General features: G+C 38.2%; 1 protein-coding gene across 1 annotated transcript; it reads left to right on the top strand.

The window, feature by feature from the left end:
• The first annotated feature begins 10299 nt into the window (after positions 1 to 10299).
• Positions 10300 to 10674, top strand: LOC149157272 (uncharacterized). Its single transcript, XM_089433697.1, has one exon. The coding sequence runs from the start codon at positions 10300 to 10302 to the stop codon at positions 10672 to 10674; it is 375 nt and encodes a 124-aa protein (XP_089289823.1).
• The last annotated feature ends 11825 nt before the right edge of the window (positions 10675 to 22499 follow it).

The following is a 22499-nucleotide window of genomic DNA, read 5'->3' as shown; positions in this document are numbered from 1 at the left end:
CATATCAGCTTGGGTTCTGCCTTCCCACCAAACCAAGGCAGTACCTCCTAGGCATAGGCTTGCTAGTTGAATCTTACTCTTGTCTGAGTCGATGTTCTGTACTCTACAATAAACATCAATTTGTCTAATCCAATTGTCCAAATTTTATGCATTTAACTCTCCATCATATATAGGCAAATCAAATTTAACATCTAGTTTGATTAAGGATGCTTTCTTATTATGCATAGGGCTATTAGGAGGTGTGAGAAAGCTTTTCGCTTTCCCTTTTCCTTTGGAGTGGTCAGGGAAGTGAGACTCATCTTCTTCTTTGTCTTGTTTAGAACCTGATGAGTCCTCATCCTTATGTTTTCTAAAGTCCCTATACATTTCTTCTACCATGGACTTTATAGCTAGGAAACTTTCTATGAATTGAGGGTCTGGCCCCACAGAACCTTCTTCTGACATTGTATTCCAAGGATAGACTCTCCCAATTTCAAGATTAGTTTCCACCAACTCCTTCTCCTAATTTGAGCTTTGATCTAGTGAGCATTTAACAGCTAAACCAACACAAGCTTGTATAACCTTTACAACCTAGACCTCTAATACCACTTGATCTGATAATCACCCTATGACTGATCTCAGTTAAGATTTATTACATGAAGGTATTAAAGACTCATGTGCTGGTGTGTGTCTATGTTATTTAGGCAACGTATCGATCAAATTGCAAATACATAGACACCTGAAATGGAAAACAACAGATAAATACAATAAGCAATATAAGAACACAAGGATTTAATAAGGAGTTCACCCTATCCTCCATGGCTACACCTCCGGTCCAGCTCTTAGTGGTGGCCTTATTTTATTGTGTCTTAAAGCAGATAATTACAATGAATGAGCTCAATGTGAGTCTCCTGAACAGAATTTGCTTGGCAGGGTGGTTCTTGGATGCCTCAAGCCACTAGAGTACATAGACTCTTTTCCTTACCAGCTCTGTGACCTTTCTGGTCTTTAACGGAGGGAGTCCAATGTGGTGCTCAGTCCGGACAGATCCTCTTAGGGATGGCTTGAATATCTCAAGCTCTCTGGTGCTCGATGCTGCCTTCGATCAGTTCGGTCCTCTGTCTTCTGTTCTGCTTTGCTTCATTGTCTTTCCTTTCTCTGTTCTTCCTTTCTAGGTTCAGTCTTCCTTTTGGTGTCCCATCCTCTCCTCTCTTTTTTTCTGCTTTGCCTCTGCATGGCTTTAAGGCCATTCGACTTCCACTTCCTTTGGTTCGTCTGCTACAGCTTCGCTTGGAGTTCCCTGTTCCGGCGTCATAATCAGACTCATAGCGAGTGGCCACATGTCCTCTTGCAGTTGCGCCAACTCGCTTAGTCGATTCGGTTTTTTCGCTACATCATGGAAAGAGTCTTCTGCCACCTTTTTATTCAAATCGGACGTCAAATTCTTATAAATCGCATCTTAATCACCCTTGTCAATTTCACTTTCCCATCAAGTGCGATCTCAACCGTTGGATCTGAGGCCTCCAGATCCGACGCCATTCACACATTTCACGCGGTTGAATTGCTCGACTGTTAGTGCATTATTAGCAGTGATTTTCTCTCTCCTCAATTTTCCACGTGTTAGGCACTGAGTGGAATCGCTCCATTTTCTCTAATTTCGATTATCGCTTGAGGGTGCCCCCCATCAATACCGTCGGTTTTCGGAGCATGAGTCCCACCTTGACATTTAGCCTTTTTCCCATGGTTTTCCTGGCTCTCCATGCGACCGAGCGCTTGAGGCCTATCCTTCTTGAGGGGTTTTGCCCAGCGATGCATGATTAGCGCATCGCACATCAAAATCTGCCTCTGTTTCCCGATCCGGGCCTCCCAGGAGCTAGTTTTGGCTCCTACGCAGACGCTCCACGCTGGCTGCTAACTGCCACTGTTCAGAGGTGTTTTTGATCATTGTTTCTTAATTCTTTGTGTCTATCCCGACCTGATACAGTCATGGTCCTTCTGACGATTCTTCATGGATCCAATTCGGATCAGGTAGGGCACATACCAAACTACTCCAAGAATCTAGTTGCATATTCATCAGTTTAAGCTATTGTAGTTTGTGCTCATAATCTTCCTTGGCCTTGTTGTCATAGTACTTTTGAGATAGGAACTTTTGCCAAAAATATCTCTCAAATTTCCTCCATGATAGCTCCTCTTTAATATTCTTGACATTCTTCAAGTCTTCCCACTAGATACCAGTTCTTCCCTTCAAGTTGAAAAATTACCACTCTTGCTTCCATGTTCTTAGAGTAATCATGCAATCTGAAGTATTTCTTCATTCCTAGAAACCCTACTTCTGCTTCTTTGACCTTCTTCACCTCTCCATCAAATGTATGAGGTTTTTCCTTCTTAAATTCTTCTGGAATCAAATATTTACTTTTTGTTTCAGCTAATACGGTCTCTTTGGGGCAACGATAGATAAGTGCTTGTGACTGTATGTTCTCCTCTCCAGAGTACTCAGTGGAGTTTCACCTCTCACTATATCCTTTCTTTCCCATTAGAGAAAATTTCATTGTAAAAGTGGTCTCCTAATGAAAAAAAATAAAATAATAGAAATATAATAAAATAATAGAAAAATAATAGAATAAGAGGTAGCAATTTTGGAGGGAAAAGAAAAAACAAATTTCTTTTTATTGTATTTATGGCTTATCTCCTTCTAAGTTGACTCAAATTTCAAGTGTATACACTCGTTGGATGCAAAATTAAATTTTGCATCCAACAAGTAATTATTATGTATACTTCTAATAAGACCCACATTGATAAAAATTGTACATTAAAAAAAACTGTTGAACGCACTTTTTTTAATTTATCTTCAATTTTTATCAATGTGGGTCTTCTTATAAATATGCACAATGAGTATTCATTGGATGAAAAATTTAATTCCGCATCCAACGGGTGACTATTGAGTAAGCCTATAAGGAGATAAGCCAAAAATACAATTAAAAAAAGTAGTTTTTTTTTTTTTAATTTATTTTCCCTCCAAAATATTTACATTTACCTCTTTTTAGATTTAAAGGATTTTGATTGGTTTACATATTATGTACATGAAAATTTCATGGGCACTTTTAGGCTGAAATTTCCTCTAATGTTTGTATGCGTTTTATCGAATCTTCTTCCCTTCACACCATTAGTTCTTAATTCATATTTTCCAATTCTTGATGGATTTTTTCTCTCTTAATCTCTCCCTAGGTGGTTGGAACCTAGATCATGGTTCCTCTATCTTTGAAAATATGATAAGCTTCATAGTATAATTATGTTTAATTATACTTGTTGGTTTTGAGCCATGAAAATCATTTGACTGTCAGCCTTATAACTACTTAACTCAACCCTTATACTTCTAAGGGTGTTCATCAAGTCAAGGGAGTCTTCCTCCATCATTTTTCCAATTAATTCTTCTTCTTGAAACTACTAGAATTTAATAGTGTCGTGTTGCACCATTATGTTGCTTATCCCTTACTCTCTTGTTGTTCTTTGGTGTCTTCGTATGTCCTATCATACACACATAACTATCAACCAATCAAAATATAATCAAACACATTTTTACCTTGGCTTATTTACAATAAGCATCTCAATGTAAGACTATTTGAAACACCAAATTTAAATTTAGCAAGGCTTGTTAGAAAATAACTAAGATATCAGAATTTGTTATCATCATTTCACAATTCTAATATCAACACTAATATGCATGCAATACTCAGGTTGCAATTAGCACACAATCAATAGTCAAAGTGTTATAACTAACACCCATTTTCACACAACAAACAATAACTACAAAACACCACGCTCTGCAATAAAGTTTAAAAATTATCCTTCTAATTTAATTCAGTCCAAGTGCTAAACCTAGATGCTCTAATACCACTTTTTAACTATCCCTCCCACCCCCTTAGACTCAAGCCTAGTGGGAGGTGTTAGTTTCAATTAACCCAACGTCTATAGTTTCAACATGGAAATGGGGTTACAAAAATTTTCCTTTTCCAAAGTGTTTGGAACTCACTTTAGACAACACCATTGCATCCAACTCATTAAGATCTCTCCAACGATACAAATTTTATCCTAGTTCGAATTTTGCATAAAAAGTTATGAACATTTGAAGTTTGGGCTGCTTAACCCCTGCCACATTAGCAAGCACCCACCACATGCTACCCACATGGCACTTTCATCTCACATGGCACTTGAATAACTGACCTTTTGGAACATAGTACCTTAATAAAACACCTATTCACCATCAATCCAAAGCCCCATAAACAATAAAAATCTTAATACAAATAAGGTTTTATAATTTATTATTAAATCATTATAATTAAAAAATACAATAAAATGATAATATAATATTTATTCTTTATAATTTTGAATAAACAATACTCATTATATATGATTTAGAAATTGAATAAAATAAATTTTAAATTTAATTAATATAATATCTATTCTTTATAATTTTGAATAAGCAATGTTCATTATATATGATTTAAAAATTGAATAGAATACATTATAAATTTAATTTTTAGCGGTTTTAAATTTTTAAATACATAGGAATGAAAGATGTTATATTTTTTAAAGATATTATGTTTTTCCATATTTAAAATATCTTTTATTTATATAAATGTTTATTTTTTTAAATACTATATATATATGTAACTAAATTTTATAATCATTAGGAATTTTTCTGTGTAATGTAAAAAAAAATGGTTTATTTTAAATTTTATAATAATTAAAAAAAATTCTGTTTGTAATGTAAAAAGATATATTAAATTTATAATCATGAATAAACCTCTTTCTTTATCTTTTAAATTAAGAAATTTATATTCCTTAATATTTGAGAAAAACACATTAAATCTTAATATTATAGTATTTGCATTCAATTATATTCATTAATATTTAAATTCAAATTTCAACTATATTTATTAGTATCTGATTTTTAATATTTTGATATTTATTTTAATAGTTTTCTTAAATATTAAAAACTAATCCAATTTAAATAAATAAATAAAAAAAATTAAATTGAAGCCAAGACGAATAAGATGCGTGTAGATAGTTAGAATGGACCTACATTAGGTGTGCATTGGGTAGGTCTCGAATAAGACAAAATTTTGCCAATAAAAATGGTGGATGTGTAGAACTCTCACCATCAAAAGTTGTGAAGTACAACTCTATCGTTACAATAACCAGCAGGTCCAAATCAACCATATTTATAAGTCCTCAGCATTACATCCATTAATTATATCTTTTAGAATTTGAGGTATTATAAATAATAAGCTGTTCCTTTTATATTTCGCTGTAGTCACATTACTTTAATACAGGTGGGTGAGATATCTGGTGTTAACTTTAATTTCGTGATATGTTATTCATTTCACTAACACAATTTTGTTTCAATAATACACAAAAGTCTTTTTTTCCCCGCAACGTCGTTAGCCATTACAATCTTATGTGACAAATCAAATATATCTTCGTGGATGATGAACAACTCTCTGAATTCAAGGCGAGAAGTTGAATTTAGTTTCCACTAATATGTTAATAGCGGCCTATAATTTTAATGATAATGGACGATATTTTAAATTCAAACACAGGTTTTGATCATTTGTAAAACTAGATGAATTTCGACTGCTTATTGTATGCCATGACATCACTCAACTTTATGTTTACTGGTGAAATGGTCACCATACAAATCAAATAGTTTAATTCCAACTTTCTGCATTGTACATATTGTTTAATTTTATGAGTCGCTGTGAGAAGTGATAATAGGGATGAGAAATGGTCAAAGAAATAAAAGAATGACGATTTTAAAAAAGAATTGACATAAACAAAAATTATTTGACATAAATAAATATGTGTAAACATATCTGCATAAGGAGTATTTATGATAAGTACAGCTCACATCTCTATAAAATATTGGAGGGCATGGCAATCTTAATAGGCATTTTTATAATTTTATTTAGTCACCTTTTAAATGTGCAATTGCTTGAACTCCAAAATCTGCAACCTAAACCTGTTTAAAAGGATATCTGCATATTTTTATTCCCAGTGTGTCGGCTGCAGCACAATCATGGGCTAATACTCTATTTCTGTGTTGGCCCAATCATAGGCTAATACTCTAGTTTATGTCTCGGCTGCAGCACAACAATGGGTTAATATTCTAGTTTATGTTTAAGAAAATAATTAAAGGTGACCGTAAATTAATATTAATATATATATATATATATATATATATATATCAATTTATATATACTAAATATATAAATTGTATAATACCTCTGTAATAAAATTTTAGAAAATTATTAAATTATTAAGTTTGGGTTTTGAAGTTTTGATAATGAATGAAATAATATTAAAGTATATTTAAATTATATGTTATATATATTTGTAGATTAAGTTAGGTTTTAAGATAAATTGATTATATTAATTACATAATTTAGTTAGTTGAGAGAACATCTTAATCACACATTGATTTAGAATTCAAATAATACATGCAAACAATTCATGTGTTATGATCAGGGGCATCACACATTAAATACACCATTATACTATATAAACATACTAGAAGCTCAATTAATATAAATTTTTAAATGCAAATGAAAGAACTTAAATATTACAAAATAACAATGGCACTACATATAAATTCACATGACCCAAAGAGATTTTATCGTGGAAAATTGATGAACTTCAACCTTACTAAAAAACTAAGACCAATGTGCCCATACATCACATAGTGTCTACTAATTGAAAATAATTGATTATCACATCATCTCTCATCACCCTTACATCAAGGGTTATTTATAGACATAGAAGACCCCAATTCAAAACTTCTCAAGCTAGTACATGGTGGTTGAAGGCCATTAGCTAAGATCTTAGGAATGTTAGGATTCATAACCATTTCCCAACCAATTCCAACTATTGTCGATTTCCCTTTGACCACCAGTTTCAATTGACTACGTGTGCATGCTTTACTATGATCTGTTTAACTTCTCTAATTGATTATCAACTTTTTCAAACTCGCCAATTACCCACTAACTTTGACTGAGGTAAATGCTCTCAACTTGAATATTATCCTATTGACTTGACCATTCAATTTCCTTTTCCATCAACTTTACTTCGCCCATCCTATCAACTTGTTGCATCTATCAATTGTTCGACCATCCTATCAACTTGTTGCATCTATCAATTGTTTCTGATAAGACATTTTGAGGTTCATTCTTAGTTGTCTAACCCAGCAAGTCAAATGACCAACTTAAACTGGAATCAATAGAAATTACTTATAAAGAGTACACCTCAACATTCTCCCACTTGTTTTCTTCTTTACATGAATTGTTAGTACTATGCTTTTAGTGAACTAGGCCACACAAGAACAAGTCCTCTCTACACCTACATTATTTACCAACACCCACGGACTTTGTTAGAAAGTGTACAATATTCTTCATCATGTCTACAATTATCACTAACATCTTCATGCTTTTGGCCATGTATCTAATGAAATGGTAATGTACATAAATATGTTTTATCCTTGAATGGTAAGCTAGCTTCTTTACTAAGAAGATTACACTTTGATTGCCACAACCTATTTTTACTACTTGTTCAGAAAACCCATTTTTTTAACACAGCTATCATAAGAAAATTTCCCTACTTGCATGAGTGACTTCTATATATTCAACCTTCATTTTCAATAGTTCCATGACCAATTGTTGCTTATTCGTCTAGTTAATAGCTCTGTTGAATGGCTTGAGCACAAACCCATTTTTCAACCTTCTTTTGTCCATATCCTCAACTCAATTGACATCACAAAAATATTTTGTAGTTGCTTCAATGCCATCATCACGCCTTTCATGGTAGCAGATTACATCATCACTTGTGCCATGAAAATACCTACATCCTATTTTGATAGTTACCTATTACTCTTTAGAGATGTTGTCATGTATCCTATTTTGACAGCTATCTAGTACCCTTCAGAGATGTTGTTATAAAGTGTACACCATTGTGTACATCATACTACCTACAACAATTTCATATGGAAATATAGTCCATTTCCTCTCTTTCTTCTTATGCCTTTGAGCATTGTTTAGCAATTAGTCTTACCCCAACAAGAACTGGTACCTTCACTAGTTTACAATAGTGCATGTTTATATTATTTAAAAGTGTTCCAATATACTTCTTATGACTTACCCAAAGTTTCCTACAAGATTGTCTCTCTTAATTTCCATTTCAAGAATAAAATGTATCTTAATAAAATCTTCAATAAAATGTATTATAATAGTTAAATATTAAAGACTAATCTAACTTACACTTCATTTGAAGCCAAGACTAATATGATGTGTCTATATAAAGTTAATGGACCTACATTAGGTGTGCATTGGGTAGGTTTCGAATAAACAAAATTTTGCCAATAGAAATCGATGGATGTGTAGAACTCTCACCATAGAAAGTTATGAAGTACAACTCTATCGTTACAATAATCACCAGGTCCAAATCAACAATATTTATAAGTCCTCTCCGGTCTCCCACCAGCAGTTTGTGGACGACGTAATGCTTTACGATCAGGCCACCCTCAAAGAGGCCCAACAAATTATCAAATCCCTATCTCAATTTAGCAGAGCCTCCGGGATGGAAATAAATAAAGAAAAATCGGAAGTGTTCTTCTTCAACACCTCCTTGGCAGTCCAAAGGTTCCTGGCTCGTACTCTAGGCTCAACAGAGGGTCATTCCCCTCCAAATACCTGGGAATCATGTTAAATGAGCACCAATTCCGGTCGACCAACTGGAATCTGCTAATCAAGAAAATACGCAACAGAATGGAGAACTGGACCCACCGCTCGCTAAATGCCCCAAGCCGGGTAACCCTATTGAAATCTATTTTGCAGGCAATCCCAAATTACTAGCTCTCTTGCCAAGCAATTCCTAAGGCTGCGAGCCAAAAGCTGGTCTCCCTGTTCAAAAATTTCCTTTGGCAAGGGACTAGCAAAACTAAAAAGTGGGCCCTTATCTCATGGGAGTGGCTCTGTCGGCATCCTAAAGCTGGCGGTCTTGGACTTCGAGACCCCTTCGTCCTCAATCAAGTAATGGGTGCGAAGCTCTGGTGGCGGTGGCTTCAGGGGGGCCTTGACCTGTGGAAGATACTCTAGGAAAGAAAATACGACGAGACAGGGGAAATTGAAGACAAATTGAGAAGCACGACAGAGACCAGAGGTTCTAAAATATGGAACCTGGCTAGAGGCAACAAGGATCTGATAAGGGAGCACAGTTTCTGGGAAATCCGGGAAGGAGACAAAGCCAGATTCTGGGAGGAATCCTGGTAGCAAAGAGATCGTCTTATTCAAAAAGACAACCTCCATGCCATCCTTACCTTTTCGACCCAGGCAGGGGCCTCAACTGTTGGCAAATTCTGGAAGCTTGACGAGGCAGGTTACTGGCGAAATTGGAAATTTAAAGAAGACTGGGCAGGATTACTATACAGAGATGGTGTCGCGGAAAATAGCAAAGAAAATGAGGTCTGACATTCTCAGGTGGGGCAAACGCATACAAGGAAATTTCACTACAGCAGAAGCCTACCACCTTCATGCCAACAACAACCTTCATTCGGCAAACAACCAATGGAAAAATCTCTGGGAAATTAAGCATTGGCCTAAAATTTCTTTCTTCATTTGGACAGTTCTACATGGTAGAGTGCTTACCTGGGACAAAATTCTGCGGAAAGGTAACCATGGCCCGTCCCGCTACGCCCTTTGTCTCGCCCAAGAGGAAACCATGGAGCACCTGTTGAATCGTTGCTCCGTGAGCTCCTCCCTGTGGAAGAACCACCGCAATCTGTTTGAGAGGCAACACCGTAACCAGCAAAATATTGTAAGCACAATCATCAATTGGTCAAAGAATCCTTACCTGAACCCGGTTGTTAACTGTGCCTGGCTCCTCTCCGCTGGATTCCTCCTCTAGAATATCTGGAAAGCCCGGAATGGGGCCATTTTCAAAGCAGAAACCAGAACTATTGCAGCAATCTAGGAGCAGGTCACCAAAAACCTCCGGGAAACAATCCTTTCGGAATGTTGGAAAGACGAAGACTGGAAAGTCTCGAATTCGGAAGAAACCATCCTGGAAAAATTAGATATTAAACAGAGTATGCTAAACTGTGGGGATTCTCGAGCAGATAAGGCCAAAGAGGTGACCGAAAGTAACTAGTACAGATGCCCTCCACATGGATTCACAAAATTGAACTTCGACGGAGCTGCAAAGAACAACCCAGGCAAGGCCGGCATTGGCAGAGTCTTCAGAGACGCAGAGGGAAACACTCTCAGAACTTTCGCGATGGATTGTGGGGAAGCTTCGAACAACGAAGCAGAGCTGCACACTCTGAAACGAGGACTGGAAATAGCTCTCCAGGGAAACTTTAAAAGACTCCAAATCGAGGGGGACTCAAAGTTGGTAATTGACATGGTTAGGAAGCTCCAGAAGCAAATTCCAGCGGAAAGAATAAGCAAAAGCTGGAGAACCGCTTGGCTGGTAAACGAAATTGGAAAGCTCATTCCAAAAATTGACTATCTCCTCCCGACCCACACTAGGCGCGCAGGTAACAAGTCGGCAGATTGGCTTGCGAATTGGGGCTGCCGGAACCGGGGCAAGGAAATTGATAGCGAGGGTCTGCCTCTTTTGCATCAGGAAGAGAAAAACCAACTTCAATAACTTCTAAAAGATGATGCAGAAAGGCAAAGCATGGAGAAAATGAACGGCCAAGATCAGGCGGCACGCAGCAGAGGCAGAGATCATCCTCATCAACAAAGCTCGGACAGCTCCTACGTGGGAACAGGCAGAAGGGTAAGGCAGGCACATGATAGGCAGGTGACGGGGCATGACCAGAATGGCCGATTAAACGGAGGGGACATGCGAGCTGAGGCATCATTAAAGAAAAATCTAGAACCAGCTCCGGAACTCGAGAGAATGAGCAGGGGAAGGACGACAGGTGGCAACAGGGGTCAAGTTGGGCTACGGCAAGAGCAGCCGGACAGAGAAAGGAATGATGATGCATGAGGTGGAAAGGACAATCCACGCCACTTTCCGAGATGGAAAAACCGGTTGGTGTGACGGAAAAATAAATGGACAAACGGAGACCGGTTTCTATAAGCCAAGTGGTGGCATGCTCGACACGACATCGAGTTAATAAACCCGAGAAAACATATGGCAGGCTCATTTCGATCAGCAAGAATAATGACAAAGAACGGAAAGACGTCTGCACATTTCGGCGACCAGCCCTCCTCTTCGGTCGTAGCAAGAAAAGGTGGTATGCTTCCTTCTGTCCTCGTCCCTCAGGCATGCATGCTTGTTTTCCTGGTCTCTTGGTCTGGATGGATATTCTTTGGCCCTGTAAGCAGACCCCCTGTCGCTGCGACGTTAAGGGTCCCTCGGGCTCCTTTTGGCTCCTCCTTCTCCAGTCCCTGGTTGGGAAAGTTCTGATTTATGGTAAGGCCATGTCCTGCTCCATGAGTCAGGCAGTTTGGGGGACTCCGCAGGGTCTCGCCATGCTTCTGGAGGGTCCTAGCACCCATGTTATTCTCTTCTCTCTGGTTTTCTACTGTGGCCGGCTCCAATTCTGTTCCTCCCTTTCGATGACCAAGGCAGTCTGGTCTCTTTACTCTGTTGGCTGGGGGGTTCTCCGAACTCCTGTCAAAAGGTGGCGGGTCTTTTACCGACGTGAACATTCTGGCCCTGTTCTAATGTCACGTGAGGCTTCCCATGCTAAGCTTGCTGCCAGCATGGACCAGACCCCGACTAGGATCTATATCTCTTGCACTGACTCTCGGCTTTCTGCTGTGGCAGGTAGAACCAGAGGAAATATGGCCCCAAGAAGGAACACTCCTAAACAGAAGAAGGAAGTCGGCACCAGTAGTCACCCAAAAAAAAGAGGCAGAAAGCCGGACTTCGATAAACTCCTTCAACTGATTGATGGGTACATGTCTGGCATTTCTCTTGAGTTCCGTGCTCTCATCCATGAATGGGAACGCGAGCTAAGGGAAATAAGTGCGAACCAGGAGATCCCCCGTGAGGACTGGGCTATAATCTCTGACCCAGGCACTTCCAGAGGCAGGGAATCGTTATTCAATAGAACATTACAATTCTACTGGATCATGAAGCATGTGGTTGGCAGGGCCATGGAGGTTAACGAAGCGGTGCACGAGGAGGAAGATGAAGAATGCAAGCAAGCGGAAGAACTCCTCAAACGCCAACTGTTGGAAGAATCTGCCTCCATAAAGAACATTCTCTTGAAAGAACTTGCAGCGGTCCAAGTTCAAGTTTCCAGAAACCATCTGCTGCTAAAAAACATGGAGCAATTGACGCTGGAGCTCAAATGGGCCATTGAGCAGAAGATCCTGAAGCCGGGTGACAGCGACTCTAAGCCAACCCCGGTGAATCTGTCGGATGAAGATTAGTGGTGTGTTTATTTTCTATAATGTTTTGTGATGAATTTGAACTTTATCTGGGTACCCTCCTCTATTACAGTAGTTAGCCTCGCTCTGAATAAGCAGAACAGTGGTTATGATAGGAAGAAAGAGTTAAACATTTTTAAATTTTGGTCCGGCTTTCAAGCCAAAAGGTGGCGGCCTGGTTTCCCTTGGGCAGGCCAGCCACCCAAACTCTAGTTTAATTGTATTTTGATGTTTTATGGAATGAAGAATGCCTAACCTTACAAAAAAAAATATTTATAAAACCTCAACATTACATCCATTAATTATAACTTTTAGAATTTGAAGACTTGATATTACAAATAAACGTGTTCTTTTTTATATTTCTTTCTTTGTGTTATCTTTCCCTTTAGTCACATTACCTTAATAGATATGGACGAGATATCAACTTTGATTCCATAATCCATTTGTCATTTCACTAACGGCGCAACCAATTTGTCTTACATTAATATTATAAGATAATTTGTCTTTCAATATTACAGCACAAAATTCTTTTCTTTTTCCCCCAACGTCGTTAGCCATTACAATCTTAATCTTATGGTTACAAATTAAATACATTTTCGTCGATGATGAACAACTCTCTGAATTCGAGGAGAAAAGTTTAATATGTTAATGGTCGATATTTTAAATTCGAACACAGGGTTTGACAATTTGGAAAAGTAGACGAACTTCGGCTGCTACTTGCATGCCGTCACATCACTCAACGATATGTTTACTCATAAAATCGTCACCAAGTTTCTGCATTGTACATTTTTATTAGGGATAATAGGGATAGGAAATGATCAAATAAATAAAATAATTACAACATAAAAATATTAAAAAAAAATGATTAGAAATAAATAAATATATGTATAAACATATCTGTATAAGGAGTATTTACGGTAAGTACAGCTCACAGCTCCATAATCCGGGTGCTTTATGTTTGATGCCTTATATTTATTTTTATATGGAGACAGTAATGTTGGGTTTTGTACTAATTTTTAAAAATATTTAAACATGGTAGAGTTTTATAGGTGGGTTTTGTAATAAATTTCCCATATATGTATGAGGCTAAGAGCTAACCAGCTTGTTATAGGGCATTAAATGCCTCTACCGTGGCTGGTTACATGCATACTTTTTATTTGATCACAATACCATGCGCTATGGAAGTATGGGCATGCCATTTCCTTTAGGTCAAATCGGGATATCGAATATGCATGTAACCAGCCACCGTAGAAGCATTTAATGCCTTATAGCAAGCATGTAACAAGCCATCTTATTGTTTTTTCTCGTTTTTCTCTATAATTTTGGGCACCCATTATGGGTGCAGACATATTGTACCAGCTCCTTTGACAACAACATGTTGTTTAGAAACTGACAGATGTTGCAGCAGCTAGGCGCCAATTTCTCCTCGACGTATGAGCCCAGAAACATATCCATCCGCATGGCCTTCAACTGAATTTGGCAATTTCTAGTTGAAGGCACAGACAAAGAGGTGATCAATTATTTAATGTTTTGATATGGCCTAGGGGAAGGGAGATCAGGATGCCTTTGATATTGTGGAGGAGATATTTGAGGTGAGAATTGAGAGGCACCCCGCAACAAAGACTGTTTTTTGTTTTTCATGTGGTAAACCATGACGTTTCTTGTAATGTGGCAGAGAAGGCCGAGAAGGAATGCGATGGATTGTTCGAGCTGGCTTTGGAGAAAAAGGAATTGGTCTCGGGAATCATTTTTTTGGATTTGAGGATGGTGGATGTGATACCAGTGATCCAATGAGACAGGAATCATTCTGGTTGGAAAATGAGGTGAATCAGATTAAAGACTTTATCAGAAATCTATGGCCTCATGGATGTGGCAACCTCAACTTTCTGAATTTACTTGGAGTTTGGTAAGATAAATACATTGAGCTTGATCAACTCAACGTAGAAATGCAATTTATTAAACTGGTTATGATTGCATGTTTAGAAACTCCAAAGAAGAACCAATAGTGGCATTTATAAATGTTTTGGAATTAGAAGCATTGAGTCTGGCTAACTCAATGGAGTGGTTTTGTTACAATTAGCTACTCTAACAAATCGCGCACGTGAATCCAAGACAATTAAACCAGAAAAAGAAAGAAGAGACCGAAGGCACTTGGTGGTCAAAGATGAAGTGCAACAAATATTGAATTTGTGCAATAATTATAGTGAAAATTTGGGATGATGGACAACTAATTGAAATTTTGTGTGGGTTTGTAGAATAGAGTCATGATCATGTAGTATGTGTGACATACATGTATTAGTAAAACAAGTCTATATAATGTTTTGTAGTGGTCTTTGTAAAATATGTACCTGTTAACTCTAAGAGTTGGAGTGTGTAATGTAAGTCTAATGAAGCATGCGTACCCCCATGAAGTTCATGATAATCTTAAAACCACTTTGTGATTGCAGGTTTGTGGTAAACTGGAAACCACTTTGCAGTGTAGGTTTGTGGTAAGCCAGAAACCACTTGTGAGAGTGAAGTGGATAGGGATTCCTGTAGGCATGGTTTAGGGTTAGCCGACAAAACTCTTCGCATGGTTAAGGGTGAGCTGAGAAAACTTTGGGTCTAGTTAAGTTGGGTTTGTGGTGAGCCTTGGTAGCTAAGAGTCATTGTGGGCATGGTTGAGGGTAATCCGATAAAACCCAGAGCATGGTTATGGGTAACCCGATAAAACCCATGATGATGATGATGGAGGGGGATTTGCAGGTACAAGTACATGTATGCAGATAATGATTGACATAACCATGTATACGAAAGACATCCTAGTAGACTGGCGGTATTCTGATGGTTGTTTGCTCCTTTATATGGACTTTGACATATTCTTTCATCATGTTTGACCACAACTAGACTTTGCATATTGAGATTGAGACAAGTAGTCATTAAGGGGGCGACTTGGAAATTTTATCCCTACTTGTCTCAGTTGTGACTCTTACTATGTAAAGAAGTCTGTTCCTATTAGTTAGGAGTTGTTTAGGTCTAATTGTTTCTTAGATTGGCGTGTGGTTGAGATATTCTCTTAACCAAGTGATTGTGTGTCTAAGATAGTCTGCCTATCTTGAGACAACACTAGATATATTTATATGTAACATTATTTGATATAAATATAAAATTTCATGTGCATTATTGAATTTTAACTTTTGGAGGGAGACACAATAAGGCTCTTTTCTCCTCCCATAGTTTTAAGTTATTGACTTTTTATATTTGATGTATGTATATATGGTTATGTTTTTCTAATTTTGTCACAAACTATTTAGATAGAATGGCACTATTTCAATTGTGAGAGTTTGACAACCTAGATAAGACTTTTTTTTATAGATATGTATACATTATTTTTCTGAATGTTTTGGTAGAATATATGAAATATGAAAACTGTCATTGAATATATGCACGGGTTAATATAAACTCGTGTGTTTTTCATCAAAAATTATGAAAACGAGTAGATACACTAACGATAGACAAACATTTTTCAAACTGCCACACTGCGGTAACGTGAAAGTGTGATAGGCCTGCTCAGGTCAAGATGCGGTTTGTCACAGTGTGTTCGGTGACTGGTTGATACTTAGAGAAGGATCCACGAGTCAAAGACACGCCTTTAGTGTGGGCGGTGGGGTAATTCGGTGGAGCGTGAGCCCCCATACGAGTAGATACACACGAGACAAACATTTTTCAAACCGCCCCACTGCTGTAACGTGAAAGTGTGATAGGCCTGCTCAGGTCAAGATGCGGTTGTCACAGTGTGTTCGGTGATTGGTTGAAACTTAAAGAGAAGAGCACCCACGAGTTAACGACAGGCCCTTAATAGTGTTGGGGGTGGGGTAATTCGGTAGAGCTTAACCTGATGTTACTCGGGAGTTGGTGGAGCTTGAGCTCCCATAAAATGCTTTGGACTATGGCCATATTTCGGTATTTAATAACTAGATATACATAGTTGTGCAGCATATTTCGGTATTTAATAACCAGATATACATAATTGTGCAGCACTACATACAATATGACATATGTACAGTTGTAAGTGTGTACGTAAAAGTCCAAAGTTCTTTCTTTACTTAAGAGATTCATGGTTAAGATTAATATACATTGCATATTTTATAAGGCAGGAGGTATTTTAGTTTCAAGATTGTTGTTAAAGGTTTATTATTATTTTGTTTTAATGTTATTTTATTGAGGAAGAGGTCTATTTAAGTTATTTAGTTAGATAAATTTCAAAATTGAAAACTCATTATTTTATTTTATGGAGGACAAGGTCAATTTAAGTTATCTTGTTTTTCTCAGATTGTAAGTATCCATTAACAAAGTTGAAAACATAACATTACTCTAAAAGAAGACAGCTAATTGGAGGTATCTTAGCCTCTTAAATTGGAGTATCAAAGTGAAAACATTATCATTATATAAGGAGGAGGCTACTTCAAAGTATCTTAGTCTCTTATATTACAAGTGTTAAATGTTAAAGTTGAAAACTTAACATTAGTATATTGAGTAAGAGTTAAAGTTGAAAACATATTATTATGTTATTAAAGGGAGTTGTCCAATTGTGTTTCCTTTTCATGTTAAGATCTTTATCACCTAGGATACTAAGAGATCTATTAATGAAAATAGGAGATGGTTATGGGGGGAGCGAGGGAGCTGAATCAGGGTTTGCAATGGGATATCAGTGCTAGTGACCATGGAGGGGCAAGGAGGGGGACTCCCTCCTACAATCATGCAGTTGTGAATAGAAGCAAGGAAGCTGGTTCAAACTGCTTCAAGAAACCAATGGAGGCAAAAATTGGAAGTATCAACATAGAAAAACTGAAAAACATCAGATCACATGAACAAGAATATAACCATGAGGAGGTCAGAAGAGACAAGAGAATAGGAGGAGGCAGTCAGAGAGCTGAGCACAAGAATATGACAGGACTCTATAAACCTAGGTCAACCATTACACCCCGAGTTGTTTTAAGTGATCCAACGCTACAGGTGCACAAGGATCACATGGCGGCATATGTGGTAATATGCAAATTTATGGGGATATGGCCAACGGAGAAGGCTTTGCATGCATGGATAAAAAACCACTAGAAACCAAAGGGGGGAATAAACCTTCACCTTGGGTCCAAGGGTTTCTTCATAGTGGTGTTCACAAACTTAGAGGACAAAGACAGAGGCTTCGAAGGAGGACCATATTTTTATGCTGCTGCAGGCCTCTACATGCGACCATGGGTGATGAATTTTGTCTCGGAACAAGAGACACTCACATCAGTACCGGTATGGATAAGTCTCTACTCCCTACCTTTAGGTTATTGGTTGCTAGAATCCTTAAAAGCCATAGGCAATAAATTAGGTCATTTAAAAAAAATATTAGATGTGACTCTGTGAGGAAAAGACACCTCCTTTGCCCGAATATGCGTAGAAATGGACTTATCTGGAGCACTTCCGCATGAAATCATTCTATAAGTATATGATGAGGAATGGGTGCAGGTGGTGGACTATGAACATGTCCCATTCAAATTTTGCAAATGTCATGAACATGGGCACCTCTTTAGAGACCGGCCATTAAACAAACTAGAGAACAGTATTAAAACCAACACAGACAAAGATCCTAATGTCTTTACCAAGGTGGGAGGCAAAGGGAAAGGAGGGAAAAAGAACCAGAAGAAAACCAACGAGGATAAGAAACCAAGTCATAACAGCTTCAAGATTTTAGAAGAAGAAGGTGGGAACAATGGGACGAATCAGGTACTGGAGGATAATCCTGCAGAGAAGGAAAAAGATGATAACATGGAGGATAGACCTGAAAACAACAAACTAAAGGAGGATCTGCCAAGCACCATGGAACTTGAAAGGGACCATGAGATGACCCCAAGCGAGGTTGGAATGGAGGACCATGATCTGTAGGAAATTCTTGAAAGGGAGAATCTCGAACTAGAAAAGTTCCTGGAGTAGGGAACCACCAAAAGGGTTGGTTCTCTACCACAAGAGGAGTTTGACAGAGTGCAACAGATCTTCCTTTGGAGATCTCAGACAAATGGTTTCGGAGTCAAAAGAAACCACAATAGTCAGGAAAACAAAGGGGTGAAAACGATGGAGGTAACATCGGGACACTCGCCCAAGAACCCAGGCAGGAAAAGAGAAAGAAAAAGACAGAATGAGTTGCTGACATAGTGTGGGAAACTCATGATCAACTCAGGTAAGATGAAAGATATTAATAGTTACTCATTTACAAACCTTTCTTAATGAAGCTCACGACCTGGAATATTAGGGGTCTAGGAAGTAAAAGGAAACAAAGAAATCTTAGCAATAGAATAAAAGAGGAAAAACTAGATATGGTGTTTATCCAGGAAACAAAATGCTCAATAGATAAAATAAGAGAGATACATAGAAAATGGCTAATCAAGTATGAATATCTATAATTTAAAGCAGACAACACAACAGGAGGGATTCTCACACTTTGTAACCCCCAGAAATTTGAAATCCTAGATGCTGAAGCATCTAGGAGCTACCTTTCGATGGTGATCCAACCTTTGGGTGATAAGGAACTCTATTTGATCACAAATGTCTATGGTCCTCAAAAACTTGAAGACAAACTCAGGCTTCCTATTTCACTGGAGGAGCTAAGAGAAAGACATCATGTTATGCCCTGGATTCTGGGAGGGGACTTCAATATGATCAGATCTCTTTTAGAAAAAAAAGGTGGGACTAGAACACTAGGAAAAGACTCCATTGCCTTTTAGAACTTCCTAAACGACATGAAGTTAGTGGATACGGAGACTAAAAATGGTCCCTTCACTTAGAATAATAAGCGGGGAGGGGCTTCTTAAGTTGCCTCTAAATTAGATAGATTTATAATCTCTCAGGATGTCATTCTCACTGGCCTTCACTTGTCTGCTTTAATCCTCCCTTTTGGAGGCTCAGATCACTGGCCTATCCAACTAGAAGCTTGTTTTATAGGCACTCCGAGAAACAAACCTTTTAGGTTTGAAAACGTTTGGCTCACCCACCCTGACTTCATCAGAAATTTTGGAAACTGGTGGGCAGAAGATATGCCCGTTCAGGGAACTAATATGTTCTTACTGCATCAGAGACTGAAACACATCAAACTTAGGCTCAAATATTGGAACAAAAATGAGTTTGGAAATATTTTCAAATCCAAAAAAGAAGTTGAACAAAAACTACAGGGAATTAACGAGATCCTCATCATAGATGGCTTTACCGAGGAAAGGAAAATACAAGCTGACTCTCTTCAACAGGAATGGGAAGACAGATGCCCGCAAGAGGAGATCTTTTGGAGACAGAAATAGAGAGTGCAATGGATTAAGGAAGGGGAAAGAAACACGAAGTTTTTTCACAAGTAAACCATGGATCACAGGTCTCATAACAGGATTTCAAGACTCAGAGATAATCAAGGAAAATAGCTCAACACCCACAAAGAAATATAATATGCTCTGGTACAACATTTCCAAAACATAGCAAAGGAGCCTCTCATAGACAGATCACAATTTATCAACAACTTCACAAAGTACATTCCAAGGCTTGTAACTAGAGAAGACAGTTACAATCTCAATAGGCCAGTGACTGAAGAGGAGGTCAACGAAGTCATTAAAGAGATGCAAAATGGGAAAGCTCCAGGCCCAGATAAGTTCAATGTAGACTTCTTCAAAGCATGCTGGGAAATAGTCAAACGCGATATCCTTGATGTGCTAGAGGACTCGAGGAAATCCAAAACTGTTTTGAGGGCGCTTAATGCCTCTTTCATAAATTTGATTCCAAAGCAGGAAAAAGCTATGACACCAAATAGATTCAGACCCATAGCTTTATGCAATGTGGTGTACAAAATTATATCTAAAGTAATTGCAAACAGGCTCAAGCCCCTTCTTCCAACTCTTGTGTCTGAGGAGCAAACTGGATATGTGGAAGGAAGACAAATTCTAAATAACATCATTCAAGCTCACGAGGTGGTAGATTCTCTCAAGAGCAATAAGAAAGCAAGTATGATCATACAACTTGACCTAGAAAAAGCATATGATAAGCTAAGTTGGTCGTACATCAGGAAAGTACTAAAAGTGTATGGCTTCAATGACCACAACTGGATAAGATGGGCGATGGCCCTTGTCACCACAGCTATTTTTTCAATCTTGCTTAATGGCTCACCATCGAGTACCTTTAGGCCTTAGAGAGGTCTCAGACAAGGAGATCCACTCTCCCCCTTCCTCTTTATTCTCATGATGGAAGGTTTAGGCAATGCAATCAACTCAACCAATGTAGAAGGCAAAATCCAAGGTCTCAAACTCACACTGAATGGAGATGCCTTGACTCATCAACAATTTGTGGATGAAACTATGCTGCAGGGTACACCCACAGTCAAGGAAGCTAAAGCTTTCAAACAAATCCTGAATGACTTTGCTATGGATGCTAGTACAGAGGTAAGCCTTAGCAAATCAAAGAATTTCTTTTTTAATACTGACATTGCTATTCAGAGAAACCTCACCAGATTTCTCAGCTTTCAAAGAGAACAACTACCCTCCAAATATCTGGGAATACCTTCATGGACAAACCTTTGAGCAAGGAAGTTTGGGAGCCAATTATTAATAAACTCTAGGACAAAGTCAGGAAATAGATAAGCGGGTCTTTGAATTTAGCAGGATGGCTAGTGCTAACAAAAGTTGTCCTACAAACTGTTCCCATCTTCATGTTTTCAGCTCTTCTTGCTCTTAAAGGAGTTTTGCAACACATCCGGAATATCCAAAGAGACTTTCTTTGGGGCAAAGGGGAAGAGAAAAAGAAATGGGCTTTGGTCGCATGGGATAAGCTCTGTAAACCGAAGACCCATGGAGGTTTGGGAGTTCATGACCCTAAGCAAAGTTTTGGGGGAAAAACTATAGTGGAGATGGCTAAAGGAATCGGTAACCCCTTGGGCCAAGGTGTGGAAACAGAAGTATGCAAATAATTGGAATGAAAGGGATCATATTCGAATGTTTGGGCTCATCAAGGGCTCCCACATTTGGAACAATGCATGGGAGAATACAACCATTGTTCAGAAGCCTTGTTTCTGGGAGATCAAAGATGGAAACCTAGCTTGGTTTTGGGAGGACAACTGGCAGTAGGAACCTAACCTGTTAAGAGAAGAACTAACCAATCTCAAGAATGACACTGATAGTAAAGGTTTGCTCAGGCTAAGTGATTTCTAGGATCAGGGGAGGAACAAGGGAAAATGGAGAATATGGAAGGACATGGTATATAGTGAAGAGACCCCTTTAAAGGCCCAGGTAGAAGATCTTGCAGTGATCTTGGAACAGAGAAAGATTTTGACATCTACATCATCTGACCAACTGAGACGGGGAAGAAATGACGAAGGAAAATTCAACCTCAAAGAAGCCAAGAGAAAGGCCCTAGGGCTTGACTTTCCAAACCGTGATAAGGTATGGAAGGAACTGTGGCAGAACCCGCACTGGATGAAAATCAAATTGTTTATGTGGTTGGTGAAACAAAAAAAAAAAATTGACTTGGGAAAACCTTCAGAAAAGAGATGTAGCCGGTCCATCTAGATGCCAGTTGTGTGAATTACAAGAAGAAACAATGGAACACCTACTCAACCTCTTCCCATTCACCTCTTCCTTATGGAATTGGGTGGTTTCAATCTTAAGACAAATGGATAGGGACAATTTCAGCATCACTGGCACTTTGAAGAATTGGAGGAAAAACTTCTCAGAAAATGAAATAATCAACAAAGCTTGGACTGTGGTTCTAGGCTTTTTAATCTGGGATGTCTGGAAAGAACGAAAAAAATAGGATTTTCAAGGATAGAATTGGCTCATCCCAGAGAATCATAGCTCAGATCATTAGATAGCTCAAAGACACTGTGGGATCCCTTCTAAAGAAACCCCCCGAGAACCCACCTTAAGACCAAGATGCACAAATACTATTGCATTTGGGTCTCCAGTTGCCTTTCCCCCAGGGCTTAAGCAATATTGTAAGTCATACAACAGTGGATAAGGACTTATGGCAACCTCCTCCTCATGGTTTTTTGAAATTTAATATATATGGAGCCTCTAAAGGAAACCCCAGGGTAGCTGG

Source organism: Pinus tabuliformis, chromosome 5_2 (assembly GCF_031772625.1).
Source record: "Pinus tabuliformis cultivar Carrire ecotype Pingquan chromosome 5_2, CPIR1, whole genome shotgun sequence".
In the NCBI taxonomy this organism is placed as follows: Eukaryota; Viridiplantae; Streptophyta; class Pinopsida; order Pinales; family Pinaceae; genus Pinus; species Pinus tabuliformis.
The sequence above is the reverse complement of the archived record's forward strand: the minus strand, read 5'-3'. Positions and strand labels throughout refer to the sequence as shown.

Bases quoted from the DNA above. Each gene is read 5' to 3' on its own strand.
- LOC149157272 (XM_089433697.1), top strand. From the start codon at position 10,300: ATGGATTGTGGGGAAGCTTCGAACAACGAAGCAGAGCTGCACACTCTG.